This window comes from Gadus macrocephalus, chromosome 20 (genome assembly GCF_031168955.1).
Source record: "Gadus macrocephalus chromosome 20, ASM3116895v1".
NCBI lineage: Eukaryota > Metazoa > Chordata > Actinopteri > Gadiformes > Gadidae > Gadus > Gadus macrocephalus.
Genome location: NC_082401.1, coordinates 21292415 through 21307581, shown reverse-complemented (window position 1 = coordinate 21307581; position 15167 = coordinate 21292415). Strand labels below are relative to the sequence as shown.

Genomic DNA, 15167 nt, shown 5'->3' with positions numbered 1-15167 from the left:
TTATGAAAGAGGGAATTATCCTGAATATGAGAGAATTAGGACATTTGGATTCTTCTTTTTTGTTCTAACGAAAAGAAGATGATGACAATCAGTAGGCCACCCAGAGCAAAGAGAGAAACTGCTGATGATTTTTGATTATCCCTGATTAGAGCCGTTCCTCTCTCTGCATATGATTGGCTGTGGGGTCACTTCAACTTATAGCTGATTGGAGGAACCAGATCCGAGTTTAGGACAGGCGATGGCCAGCAAGTTTAAATCAGGTTAGCCTTCATAACAAAGTCTGCAGAGTATGTTCTGAAGAACTTAGTGGATCACTTCTTGAACATAAAGTAAACAAAAAGTTGGATCATCCATTAAAAGAACAAAACTGTTTGAGCAGTAACTCATAAGCTCATTCATTTAAATTTCTGTTTTTTTTGTGATTAGATAGGTGTGATCAGAACACAAACATGGTGTCCACATTTTGGTGTGAACTCTGTGGCTAGATATGTGATCGGCTCTCTCATTCCTAGCACGGGGCAGCGTCGCAATGTGACGAAGCTCCAATAAAGTCCACACCTGTCAGTTAATGTCCCAACATGATCAGATTACTAAAGTTGAATTAAAAGGTGTTATTAAGTGTAACAAAGGCAAACCAAAATGATGCCTACTGGAAATAGTGTAGATGTGATAAAAAATCTCTTTGTGTAATAGTTCTGTACAAAACTAAATAACGATTTGAAAAAAGAGTAAAGAATTATTGAAAAAAACATAATAATAGTTTTGGTTCATAGTACGTGAACCAAATTGACCAATAGTATAGTTTTGGTTAATTTGGATCATAATTGTGAACCAAAACAATACTTCATACTTACTTAAGAACCTAAAATAATTATCGGATAACTGTCGGCTGAATGGCATTGTCAATCAAACTTGAGATTCAGTAATGAATCTCAAGTTTCTGTCACCACATCACCGCCACAGCTGCAGAAGGGAACATGAAAGTGATCCCAAGAGTTGGGTCCTAAGGGTGCACATGTGTGGCATTGTATCATGTCATGGTGTGTTCTGATCCTTACTCTCAGGAAGGTGAGGTCCCTGCTCCGGTCGATGCTGGTGATCTCCAGGTTGCCCATCACCACTTCACAGTTCTCGTAGTACTTCCTCAGGGTGCGGTACTGCTGCTCCAGGTCTGACAGCGTGCTCAGCTTGTTCTCCGTGCCGGCACACACTGGAAAGGAAAGGAGGGATACGACGAAGGTGTTTTATTGAGGAGAAAGGTTCGGTGCGTGGAAACCATTCACAGCACGTTTAAAAGAAAGAGAAAACCTTGCCAAGGCACACAGCTTGGATAGTAGGAGAAATACTGCAGAACCAACTCAAATGTAAATATTGCTCACGTGTATATTATTTATATACAAATACTGTTCTGGGAGAACCAACCACATTTTGGTGTTTTGCATTCCACATTTTCTTTTGAATGTATAGCGTTTAATGTATTGTTTTGAGACAACCCATTTCTTTATTCAAATATATAGTCCAACATGAAAACAAACTAAAGTGACAGAATGAATCAAAAACACTTTTGAACATTATGTCATCCGTTCAAGCCTATTCTGCTCTCTCATCACGTTAAGCTTGTTTTCTTAATTTATAATTATGTTTAATGTAGTTCTCTATTCATTGCATTCATTAATGTTAATTTAGCTATTCTTGTGCATAAGAATTGTAGGCTCACATAATAGTTTTCAATGCAGAATAAAGATAACTGAAACCGTCATTGTTTTGACACTTCATTGACACTTCAGAGACAGCCTGAAAATCCCATTCTTTTTTATATAGAATGTTTTTTTTACATTCATTTGCATTCATATCTAACAGAAAGCACCTTGTGTATTCCAAAATTCATTTTCCTGCATAATTAGAAATGTGAATAATGAATCAAAATTGGGTACAGTCATTTAACAGCTATAACCCAGCTCTTGATGCCAGCCAAAACACACATTAAGGCAAGAGCAACACTGTCCTATTCCTTACTCTGGATGTTGTTATTTATGCAATTTATGATCGCCGTGCCAGTCAAAACACAATTACAGAGGTAACAACCACCCCTGCAAAGTACCTCTACTCTACAAATTGGGTGTCATTGTCAGTGGAGCCCCGTGAGGGGGTCTGCATAATATGTGTGGTCAGGCACTAAAACCCAGCTAGCGACCACATGGAGTCCAACCAAAACTAGCGCCAGTTGTGTCACACATAACCTTTTGTCCACATAATAGCGTCAACCCTGGCCTTCTATGTATGGAAAGATGAATTCACTAAAATAATTATGAGCCAATCAAAAATATAAAAAGGCAATGTCGGGGACTGCAGTGTTTGGCAAGAGTTGGTCGCTGTCAATGTGGAGCGTGTTGAGCTACGGTCCTGACCACCTGAGTTGCCCTTCCGATCCTATTGGTATCCGTTGTTGCGGGACGGTGTGCCCAGTCTGTCCCCCGGACCCTACCCCGACCATAGGGCAATCAGAGGCCCCACAGAAGCCCTCTCTAGCTGCTGCCCTAGGGGCCACGGGCGTGACAAGTAATTAAACTAAACCGTTACAAACCATCAAACACTTCGCCCCTGCAAGCGACGCCAACCATCTGGCCAGTCAGCTGGCCCTGCCCGCGAGAAGCTAAATACGTCAAACACACACACACACACACACACACACTCAAAATACAAATACTTGCACATGCAATGAAACACACAGTCACACACACACACACATACACACACACACACACACACACACACACACACACACACACACACACACACACAAACGCAATAGAACTCGTAAAAGTTTTGTTTAAAAACACACAAGTACCAGGGATTTGAGGTTGCTGCTGCTGAGAGGCAAAGCTATACACTGAATGTTAAACAGAAATGTGCTTTTAATGGTCGAGACCTTTGTGCTGCCTTTGTGTGTGTGTGTGTGTGTGTGTGTGTGTGTGTGTGTGTGTGTGTGTGTGTGTGTGTGTGTGTGTGTGTGTGTGTGTGTGTGTGTGTGTCAATGCCAGAGGTGCTGCCACATCCTGCGTCCAATAGCAAACGTTTGTGGTGGCTATTTACATGTTAAACCAATGTTGGTTTAAACTCTCAGACGCTTCCTTTGGATCTGATGTATGCCTACTCGCCACCCATCTGTTGGAATCGTTTGGCCTCATGCCCTCATGGCGGGCAATTAAGATAGTCAAACGCATATAATCGGTTTCATCCTGCCACCCCCATGTCCCATTCTACGGCACAACTTTCAATCCCATTTTCTATTTAATCCCCCCCCCTCCCCCCTCCCCCCCTCTCTACCCACCATCGTTATTAGACCACCCAAACGGAAGAAGCTAAAGCAGCTTCCAGGCAACACCGGGCAATAAAGACAAATGGGCTTTTGTCCAAACAATTCACTCCCGAGCTGATATCAGATTAGTCGAGCTATTTCAATGTTACCTGGACAATTCCCCTACGAGCTACGGCGGCGGCAGCTTATAGCATAACCCGATGCTAAGGTATGATCTACGGCAGGCCGGGGTGTTTTCAATAACTGTTAGCGTGAGCTGGAGGGGAGTGGGGCTGGGTCATAAAGTGTAGATGGGTGTAATAAACAGTTATTGAACCCTGGGGGTAGGGTTACCGAGATCGCAGCGAGAAGGCTGGGTGGAGGGGATCCATTGTGATGTGCGCAGCACTGTGAAATCCACTTTTGTGTGTTTGGGAGGGCTTTTTTTCTTCCTTCCTTTTGTTATTTTATCCATTAGCTTTCCCCAGCACACCTTTTCTAAGCAGCACGGCTTTTGAAACCGGTCGCTAACCCTACGGAAACACCTGTAGGGATGCACTTTGGGTTTGGCCATGATGTGTGTTTTCAGTTTCTCTCTTCTACGTGTGTGCTTCTAATAAAAGATCATATCAAAACATGTAACCAGGGTGACTCAGAGTAGCACCTGAACCACAGCAGCACACTTATATAATATGTAATTGTTTGTTTGTGTGTCTGTGGGTGTGCTTGTGTTTGTAATTATTTGTGAGTGTGTGTGTGTGTGTGTGTGTGTGTGTGTGTGTGTGTGTGTGTGTGTGTGATTGTGTGTGTGTGTGTGTGTGTGTGATTGTGTGTGTGTGTGTGTGTGTGTGTGTGTGTGTGTGTGTGTGTGTGTGTGTGTGTGTGTGTGTGTGTGTGTGTGTGTGTGTGTGTGTGTGTGTGATTGTGTGTGTGTGTGTGTGTGTGTGTGTGTGATTGTGTGTGTGTGTGATTGTGTGTGTGTGATTGTGTGTGTGTGTGTGTGTGTGTGTGATTGTGTGTGTGTGTGATTGTGTGTGTGTGTGTGATTGTGTGTGTGTGTGTGTGTGTGTGTGTGTGATTGTGTGTGTGTGATTGTGTGTGTGTGTGTGTGTGTGTGTGTGTGTGTGTGTGATTGTGTGTGTGTGTGTGTGTGTGTGTGTGTGATTGTGTGTGTGTGTGTGTGTGTGTGTGTGTGTGGAAGATCGTGCACCAGGTGTGAATACAACTTGGATGTATTCCTATCCCATCTTCACATCGACTCCATTGATCTCATTTCCTTCTCCATAATGATTTGTATCAGCCTATCCTATCTCTATCTATAGATAGGATTAGTATCAGCCTATCCTATCTCTATCTATAGATAGGATTAGTATCAGCCTATCCTATCTCTATCTATAGATAGGATTTGTATCAGCCTATCCTATCTCTATCTATAGATAGGATTAGTATCAGCCTATCCTATCTCTATCTATAGATAGGGTTAGTATCAGCCTATCCTATCTCTATCTATAGATAGGATTAGTATCAGCCTATCCTATCTCTATCTATAGATAGGATTAGTATCAGCCTATCCTATCTCTATCTATAGATAGGATTAGTATCAGCCTATCCTATCTCTATCTATAGATAGGATTAGTATCAGCCTATCCTATCTCTATCTATAGATAGGATTAGTATCAGCCTATCCTATCTCTATCTATAGATAGGATTAGTATCAGCCTATCCTATCTCTATCTATAGATAGGATTAGTATCAGCCTATCCTATCTCTATCTATAGATAGGGTTAGTATCAGCCTATCCTATCTCTATCTATAGATAGGATTAGTATCAGCCTATCCTATCTCTATCTATAGATAGGATTAGTATCAGCCTATCCTATCTCTATCTATAGATAGGATTAGTATCAGCCTATCCTATCTCTATCTATAGATAGGGTTAGTATCAGCCTATCCTATCTCTATCTATAGATAGGATTAGTATCAGCCTATCCTATCTCTATCTATAGATAGGATTAGTATCAGCCTATCCTATCTCTATCTATAGATAGGATTAGTATCAGCCTATCCTATCTCTATCTATAGATAGGGTTAGTATCAGCCTATCCTATCTCTATCTATAGATAGGGTTAGTATCAGCCTATCCTATCTCTATCTATAGATAGGATTAGTATCAGCCTATCCTATCTCTATCTATAGATAGGATTAGTATCAGCCTATCCTATCTCTATCTATAGATAGGATTAGTATCAGCCTATCCTATCTCTATCTATAGATAGGATTAGTATCAGCCTATCCTATCTCTATCTATAGATAGGGTTAGTATCAGCCTATCCTATCTCTATCTATAGATAGGGTTAGTATCAGCCTATCCTATCTCTATCTATAGATAGGATTAGTATCAGCCTATCCTATCTCTATCTATAGATAGGATTAGTATCAGCCTATCCTATCTCTATCTATAGATAGGATTAGGGTTAAGGAACTGCAGCCATGATGGAGTATATATTTAATACCGATCAGTTTGATGGATTTGAATGTCACACTTCAGTGGAATCGTAAAATGCCAACTAGTGACAGACACAGGGCAATGGGTTGTGTTTGTAAATGTGAGCATTGGGGCGTGTGCACATTGTTTTAATTTAAAACTAGGGATTACAATTTTAATAGTGATGGATTGAGCAAATATATCATAATTCAGGATCGGTCACTTCACGTAATTAATGAGCTTACGAGTCAATAGGTGACAATGCATTTCTTTCTCACTCTGGCCTCCCTGGAGCAATTTTATTATTTTGTTGTCACAGCAACAAAACCCGCTGCTTTCTTCTCTGCTTCTTTGGATGGCTTATTATTTAATGAGAATGAGGAGAAAGTGTATCCAAGCGTGCACTGTATGCAGTATAATGTGTTTATTGTTTTTCTCTGCAGCTAATATCAAGACAATAGGCAGAAAATCATCAATCATCAGAGTGAAAACTGTTATTTCAGAATAATTACAAATATATATTTTTAATCACAGCAGGGCCAGAGAACATCATAAATATAAATGCATCATCAAGCCCTCATATCAACAGTGTGGTAGAGAGAGAGAGAGAGAGAGAGAGAGAGAGAGAGAGAGAGAGAGAGAGAGAGAGAGAGAGAGAGAGAGAGAGAGAGAGAGAGAGAGAGAGAGAGAGAGAGAGAGAGAGAGAGAGAGAGATTAAAGAGGGGGTACATAGAGCAAATAGAGTGAAAAAAGCCTGCTCATGAATTTAATTTAGATAGCATTTCGCATAGCTTTTCAAAGGCATAGCACACATGATGCTGTGCCAAATCCATTTTTTACTTAAATACTCAAACTGGGGTTTCGCAGAATACAGGAGGTAAGGTGGGTTATCTGTTTGTATCAAAAGTAGTAACACCAAAATCAGCTCACAGACATATGAGCGGCTCAAACACACTCAGTCTTCTGTTATCCATTTGCTTTCACTTGCCATCACGGTCAACCGACTTGCATGGTCAGCAGAGTCTGCCTGTCAGTCTGTCTGTCCACCTGTGTGTGTGTGTGTGTGTGTGTGTGTGTGTGTGTGTGTGTGTGTGTGTGTGTGTGTGTGTGTGTGTGTGTGTGTGTGTGTGTGTGTGTGTGTGTGTGTCTCTCTTAACTGTGGGAGTCGGTTTAAGGAAAGACAATGACTTTCATTCCAAAAAAAACATTTTGAAATATTACAAAATCTACAAACAAGCAAACAAGCCCTACAACCGAATGCTGCATTTTCAGCCATGTCCCTTTCAGGATCATCCACATCCAATTACCTCAAACACGCAAGCTGTTTGGCGACCAGCCCCTGGCCCGGCCCCGGTCTCGCTGGCGATTGCTACACAACTTCATCAATAGCAACGTGTAAGATTATCGAACGCCGATACGAGCGGCGGGTCTTAGAGGCTTAACGCATCCGCTGCCAGGGCGTCCGGCAAAAGGTCATTCGGATAGCCAGTAACGGACTGAATTAAATAACGTTGCAAATGTCACCTCCGCGAGTAAACACTGTCAATAGCGAAGTCCGTGGGCAACGTGCTTCGAATAATCAGCGGAAAGCTGCTGCCCCCTGCTCTGAGATATACTTCCAAGCAAACTGCGTTAAGTAATGTGCTTCCATAACTCCAGCTGGCATCGGTGTCACGAGACGTTAACGTGGCCGCGTTGTGTAGATTAAAAGCTTTAAAGACAGTGTTCCGTTGGGCTCCTGCAAAACCGAGCGCTGCGGATGACACCGGCGACGTCCTTTGTGCCCTAATGGCTACCAGATGAGCTCGGCAACTAAGTATGAGTTACGGGCCACCGTTGCTGTCTGCAATAATGGCCCAGATTATCGTCCCATCTGCTCAGCGGGTTTAATAAGCGCTGGAAACAATAAAGCGTTGAGTGTTTGTCCCCACAGCGCGGTCCGCCGGGGATAACCTCTCAGCGCCCTCTGAGCTCTGGTCACCCTAACAACAGAGCTGCGACCACCTCCATATGGCCCAGGGCTAATTAGCATTATGAGCCCTGGCTAGCACTCTCCTGAGCACTACCTCCAAACGGGAGCCATTGACCACGGTAACGCTTTATTGACTGTCAGCTCTGGCCTGGGCCAAACGTGTAACTAGCATCTTTCAAGTTTAAACATTAAAGTGATGATCCTTTCACCTTTTCTAGGAGTACCCATCATCGACATTATCATCAACGATCAATAATCAAACAATTATAGGCCATTTATGATATCGCAATGCAACAGTTTGCCATAGCATGCTCACCCCTTTGGTAATTGATCTGTGATCCCTTTATGTAAAATCTGCTGTTTTTAAAAGAGGTGCCAAAAGAAGGGACAAGGGTTCATTTATTCCCCCCTGGCCACGCTTCCAAAACGTGCCTACGATGCAGCAGTGGATGCCACTTCTTAAAGTAAAGAAACCGACAACGGATGGAAAAAGGGCAAGCTTTCCACAGGGGGTTACTGCCTCCAAATTGAAGGATTTTCCGTAATTCACAATCAATCGAAAGGTTTTCAAAACTCAGTTGTGTCCCGAGAGGCGGAAAGCCTGCAAGTCCTCTGCCTAACCTTTCCTTTTTCTCACCCCTCTCTGTCTCTCTCTGGGATTAAGTCTTTAAAATTGAAAAAGTCTGCTTAAATAACAAGGGAGTGATTAGCCAATCCTGACACATACTTCATTACCCCTAATCCTCCTATGCCGCATATCCTTGCCTGACTGCACTGCTGACACAAGGTCTAAGCAGAACAAGCCTATACACTTGGGAAGTCCAGTGCTAGCAATGCGTGTGCACGTGTACGTGTACTTGTACGTGTGTGTATGTATATGTATGTGTGTGTGTGCGTGTTTGCACGTGTGTAAACACGACCATTAAAAGCACATTTCAGCGGGCTTCTTATCCCATTCCAAGTTCTTGCAAAAAAAATCCTAATCTGTGTAACCCAGTGGCTCCCCCATAAACCCAGCGAATGGGGTTATTCGGGCCTCCGACTCAAAGAGGTTGTCTCCAGTGACTCAGGTGCTAAACAGGGTCAACGGTGTGTTCTACATATGCTTATAGCGGAAAATGGTCCAACACCCTGAGGTATGTTTCCTCCCAGTAGCAGGGCTAAACAGAGAACGATAGCAGGTAGTCTGTACAAGCAGGTCAGATGAACAGCACACCTGCTGAATGTGGATTGCGCTCTGTGTGTGTGTGTGTGTGTGTGTGTGTGTGTGTGTGTGTGTGTGTGTGTGTGTGTGTGTGTGTGGATACAGAAAAAGACAGTGAGAGACATGGGAGGTGAGAGATCAGTGCAAGGAATGGGATTGGGTCTGTCATTTGCATGTGTGTTTGTTTGCGTGTGTGTGTGTGTGTGTGTGTGTGTGTGTGTGTGTGTGTGTGTGTGTGTGTGTGTGTGTGTGTGTGTGTGTGTGTGTGTGTGTGTGTGTGTGTGTGTGTGTGCACGCGTGTGTGTGTGTGTGTGCACGCGTGTGTGTGTGTGTGTGTGTGTGTGTGTGTGTGTGTGTGTGCACGCATGTGTGTGTGTGTGTGCACGCGTGCCTGCATGTGTGTGTGTGTGCAAACATTGGCCCATGTGCCAGCCAGCAGATAAGACACAGACATGGAGCTCATGGGGTTAGTTACATGAGCACAGACGTTGTTGGAGTTATGTGATTGCAGGAGAAATTATTAGGGTTTTTTCTAACTGAAAGACACAACATCGGTACATAATCATCGTTCATTACAGCAGCGTTCGGAAACGGGAGCTACCCTGTTCTGGCACGCCATGCCTCAAACGCGCAGGCAAAATATACACGTCAATTATGCAGGAGCAGCTGCTTTTCCTCACCGCCGTTGACTTGAATGCCTCATTATTAGCTTAATATTGATATTGGTTTAGCGAGTGTTTGTGCAGTACACATATCAGTCTTTACTGGAAAAATGTATTCAAAAGTAAAGTGGACACAGACGTGGCCATGAGATCGATGAGCCTATCCCCAAGCAGAGAGCTGTGGTCCATTCCCTGCTGAGGAATCCCCGAGCAATCTACTTAACCTCTGTATACTTGCACCAGGGGGAATGCACTAGCCAACTGAATCCTTGCAAAATAACCAGCGGGCAAGAAGAGGACTCTCTTTGGGATCAATAAAGTAAATAAATGTGCATGCATCTGTACACACGCATGCACAAACAAAAATACATACACACATTATGCATATAGTACATATAATATTTCTGTGTTGATAACACTATGGTAAAGGGTCCCAAACCTACATATATCAGCACTAGAGCACAGCAAACTAACAAAAGCAGCGTGTGTGAGGTATCGTGTGTGTGTGTGATTCTGTGTGCGTTATTGTGTGTGTGTGTGTGTGTGAGCGTGAATGTTTGTGTGTTTGCATGTGTCTGTCTGTCTGTCTGTCTGTCTGTCTGTCTGTCTGTCTGTCTGTCTGTCTGTCTGTCTGTCTGCCTGCCTGCCTGCCTGCCTGCCTGCCTGCCTGCCTGCCTGCCTGCCTGCCTGCCTGCCTGCCTGCCTGTGTGTGTGTGTGTAACATGTGTTCGCCCACCTCAAAGAACAATAATGGCAAGAGCCACAGGCTGCAGGCATTAAGCTTGGCAGTTGAAGCGTTTTACTCCCGATCCTGAGGTCCTCAGTTGAAACCCTGCAGTGTGCAGGTCAGAGCACTGTAGGGATGTGAGTGTGCATATGTGTGTGTATGTGTGCATTCTATTTCCATGCTGCAGAGGAAAGCCTAGCTACTTAATACTCAAACAACAAAGCCTTCTGATGTATAAATGGCCTTATGAACAATCATACCATACATATTTATATCAATATGTGTCTGTGTTGGGTAGGTGTGTGTGTGTGTGTTTGCTTGTGCTTGTGCTTGTGTGTGTGTGTGTGTGTGTGTGTGTGTGTGTGTGTGTGTGTGTGTGTGTGTGTGTGTGTGTGTGTGTGTGTGTCAGTGTTAATTTCGTTAACGAAAAATATGACGAAAAATGTTCGTCAACGACCCTTTTTCCGTGACTAAGACGAGACGTTGACGAGCTAAAAATAGATCTTTGATAATAAAAACTATGACGAAATGTCATTTTGTTTTCAATGGGAATCGCCACGTTCTATACTTCAACATACGTTGGACTTTGAAATTCGTCCCAGCCTTTATACCCAAGATACTATAGGGTTTATAACTTTATAGCATATAACCGCATTTTCTGATTACAGTTTAATGCATTTTTCACAATTTACCAGCTATCGTTTTGAAGGCTGAACAGACAAGAGTACTAAAGTGTGACGTCACGTTTCGATAGCAGCAGATTTTCGGTTCTACACAAACCAAATTAAGAAGGGGAAATCCTATGCCAAACGAACCTTTTATAGAAAAGGAACAATCTTTTTGCGAATTGATGTGTGAGTTTGCTTTACTAATGATGTAAGTAATATTGAGAATAGATTGTCTTCATATTAAAAAAATAACTAAACTAAACTAACGTTTACAAACTTTTCCTTTTCATACCCCAGGGGAATACATGAACGCCTCGACAGAAAGAAACAACACATGGAAGCAATGGAGAACGCCATCTCTCGTTCGGTTGTTTAGAACTGAAAATCCGGTTGCCAGGACAACGTAACGTTTTCACTTTAGTACTCTATTTGAGTGGAACAACTTAGCAGGTGTCCATATATATAGGGTTAGCCTAATTGAACTAGTTTAAAAAGAGAAAACATTTTGACTAAAAGTAATGACTAAAAGTTGACTAAAATGTAAGGACTTTTCGTTGACTAAAACTAGACTAAAACTACAAAGGAAAACAATGACTAAAATGTGACTAAATATAATAAGCATTTTCGTCAAAAGACTAAGACTAAATCTAAAATAGCTGACAAAATTAACACTGGTGTGTGTGTGTGTGTGTGTGTGTGTGTGTGTGTGTGTGTGTGTGTGTGTGTGTGTGTGTGTGTGTGTGTGTGTGTTGATTTTAAGGACGATATCTACATAGTTTCAAAAAAGTTAGTTTGAACAGCTGAACATTGTGACGTATAATATAAAACACCCCATAATCCTTTATATCAATTTCCTCGAATCCTAAATCTTTCTTGGCTGAGTTTAACAGTCCTACAGATATAATCATGTTACGTCAGTGCGAGAGACAACAATCATTTGTAATGCAGAAATTATAGATAATCGTATTATATATCTGGAGCCTAAAGTAAGTGTTCTGAGTTGACATGGCAAATATCAGGGTGAAAGAGGTGCAGAGATGCATGACAAGATTGATGCACTGCTTGGACAATTTTCATCAGCGTCCCTTACCTTCCCTTCCTCCTTCTCTGTGTGTCTCACTGTCTCACTCAATTAAATCGTACTACTATAATAGCAGGCCTGACGCACCACTTACTCAAAGTTACTCATGTGCGCATGTGCCAAGCAGCCTGCAGCTCAAACACACACACACACACACACACAGCACGCGCGAAAGCATACACCGCAAGCATGCACATACACCCCGCATACACACACGCACATGCGCACAAACATACACGTAAACGCACACTCTTGCACACACACACACGCGCATACACCGCACGTCAAGACAAAGGCAGCATCACATACATGGAAGCGCACAAACAGGCACGCACACAAACAGGCACGTCACACACGCACGCGCAAACACCGCACGTCAAGACAAAGGCAGCAACACAATCGCCGAAGTAAGACGTTATTTTTAAACATAACGGCTCCGCCATCGACACACGCGCAGGTAAGAACACACACGCACGCGCACACACCGCAGCGACACTTGCCCTTAAACATAACGGCTCCGCCATCGGCACACACACAGGTAAGAACACACACGCACGTGCACACAGCGCAGCGACAAACTCTCCCAGGTTAGACGTTCTGCATATAGACTGTAAAAATTGCGATAAAATAAATTACAATTTCTCACCTCGACAAGCAACGGCAGGTCGATCATTTTGTCATATAAAAACCGTTGAATTCAGACATCGCGCCAACCGGCATATCAACACACAAGTGACGTGATCTTAAAGAGGCAGTGTCCCTGTAACGCAACAAAAACATGGTGAATTATGTCTATAGAGTCCACCACAAGACTACAATTTGTTGCTCAAATGTAATATTACCCTCCTCCTTGAGCCTCCCGAAATGTCTTTACACTTTGTTGCTCAAACTTAATATTATTCTCTTCCTTGAGCCTCCCGAAATGTCTTGTGAAATTGATATCCCCCTTCCCCCCTGCGGCCTGTTTTAGTTGTTTTATTTAAAAATATTTAAATGTTGCCACTGCTTTTGTGGTGGAGTCATTTGTGGTGAACGAATGTTGTAACATTATAAACAAAATGTTATTATATTATGCGCTCAGAAATTTGTTACATTATCGACTGGGGATTCCACATTGCTATGGGTTTATCACAACTAAAGGTTGAGCGTGCGCAATGCGTGCGAAAACTCTGGTTACATTAAAATCTCATATAATACAGTATCTTAAATATTGACTTATAATGCAGCACTTTTACATACATGTCTATATCTGTTTTACTCAATGGCATTCAATTAATGTCAATAATATTATTTCCAGTTGAACTATGTTGAAGATGGGATGCATATTTGTGCTAACAATAGATTTGACGGCTAGTCGGTCGGAGAAGCGCCACGTTTCCTTCATGCCTCCACCTACAATCTCCTGAACTCCGCCATTGTGTGTTCCTGCCCATGAATCTTAATCTGGTACCCAAACAGTTGCCATCAATTATCCGTGGCTGCTGCTAACATTTCCCCTGCCTCCCATTTCTCCCCATTAAAAAAAAAGTCAGATTTTTTCCTTGGCTGTGACGGAATTGCCTTGCCCACTTATCCAGGAAATGATTTCTCAGCAGGCTGCGCTACTCAATGCCTCAGTGCCACAGGTGGAACATAAGAGAGTGTGTTTTGTGGGGGGCCTGTGTGTGTGTGTGTGTGTGTGTGTGTGTGTGTGTGTGTGTGTGTGTGTGTGTGTGTGTGTGTGTGTGTGTGTGTGTGTGTGTGTGTGTGTCTGTGCGTGGGTGCGTGCGCCGGCGCGCGCCTGCGTGTGTGTGTGATTGAAGAGAAAATATTTAGTGTGTGCACAGATTTTCTAAATGTAGTGTTATTCAGTGTACGTGTGTCCATGCATGCATGCGTGCGTGTGTGTGTTTGTTTGTGTGTGTAAGTGTGGGTTTGTTTGGTTCTGTAGGAGGACGGCTGTTGGATTAATAGCTGATCCGCTGCTTGATTATGGGAAAAATCATATTCACGATTATTTTGGTCAATATTTAAATCACGATTATTCAAACGATTATTTTTGATTTTGAAAACATGTTGTATTTATTCAGCATGTTTCTCCCAAAAAAAACGTTGTAACTGAGAACTTTGAAATTTCAATTACAATTACAATTAGGGCATTAAGCAGACGAAATGTCGCCTTAAAAAAACACATAAAACGGTCAAAAAGAAAATGTTCCAATCTAAAACAATATACAGATATGAATGCAGCTATTCTTTCCTTTCTATTAAACAAAAAAAAATAAACGAAAGAAAAAAAGAAAAACTTGATTATCTTAATTTTGTGATAATTTGACGCTTAAATCTAAATCGCGATCAAAATTAATCGCCCAGCCCTAGCTGATCCAGTCAATTTCAAGGACTCCCACTTTGCCTTCATAATAAACTGAGTTTGGGGGGAGGCATCTTGTCTCACCAAGGGCCCAGCAGCAGGCCAGCAAGCAGCAGGTAAAAGAAAAAACTTCTAAAAGAGGTAACATTCACTGCAATGAATCAGCAGTCCTTAAAACAGGGTCAATGTTGCAGCCTCTAAAACCACTAAGTAAATACCCTCCCTCGGATACCTTTTTTCTAACTTAGACACCTCATCTTCTTTGTGGGATTGTCACATCCAGCAATTGTTTACATTTGACATATGCTCAATCAATCTAACGTATAAACTATCGTGACAGTGTTAAGCAAGTCTGGGTGTGTGGGGGTATCTAACAGCTCCTTCGATTATCAGATTATTCCTCATGATGTTTGCACATTAAACAAATGTAACTATTGCATCATTAACTTGTTTTTCCTCTCCAAACAAAGTGAAAGAATTGTAAAAACCAAAACAAGAGCATTTACTTTCCCCATTCTTCCCACATTTTTCTCCTCTCTTGTTCAGTGATAATTTGCCTTTGGCAGATCTTATCACAAAGTATGCCTTCAACAAAATAGCAGACCTCTTTCGGTGAATGACACATGACGACCATCTTGCTGTCCTACTCACATGTTGTTCTCATACAGATCCCAGCAGAGAGCAGCATGGCTCTTCGAGTCTGCAAGGGCATGTGTGTTT

At 42.4% G+C, this 15167-nt stretch overlaps 1 protein-coding gene across 1 annotated transcript in view; it reads right to left on the bottom strand.

Annotated features, from left to right (window-relative positions):
* Positions 1 to 852: 852 nt before the first annotated feature.
* LOC132448621 (receptor tyrosine-protein kinase erbB-4-like) overlaps positions 853 to 15167 on the bottom strand; it is a 107682-nt gene continuing 93367 nt past the window's right edge. The window contains exon 2 of the mRNA XM_060040069.1: positions 853 to 1210. Within this exon, the coding sequence (XP_059896052.1) occupies positions 933 to 1210 (278 nt within the window). The 3' untranslated portion in view covers positions 853 to 932. The remainder of the gene's footprint in view (positions 1211 to 15167) is intronic.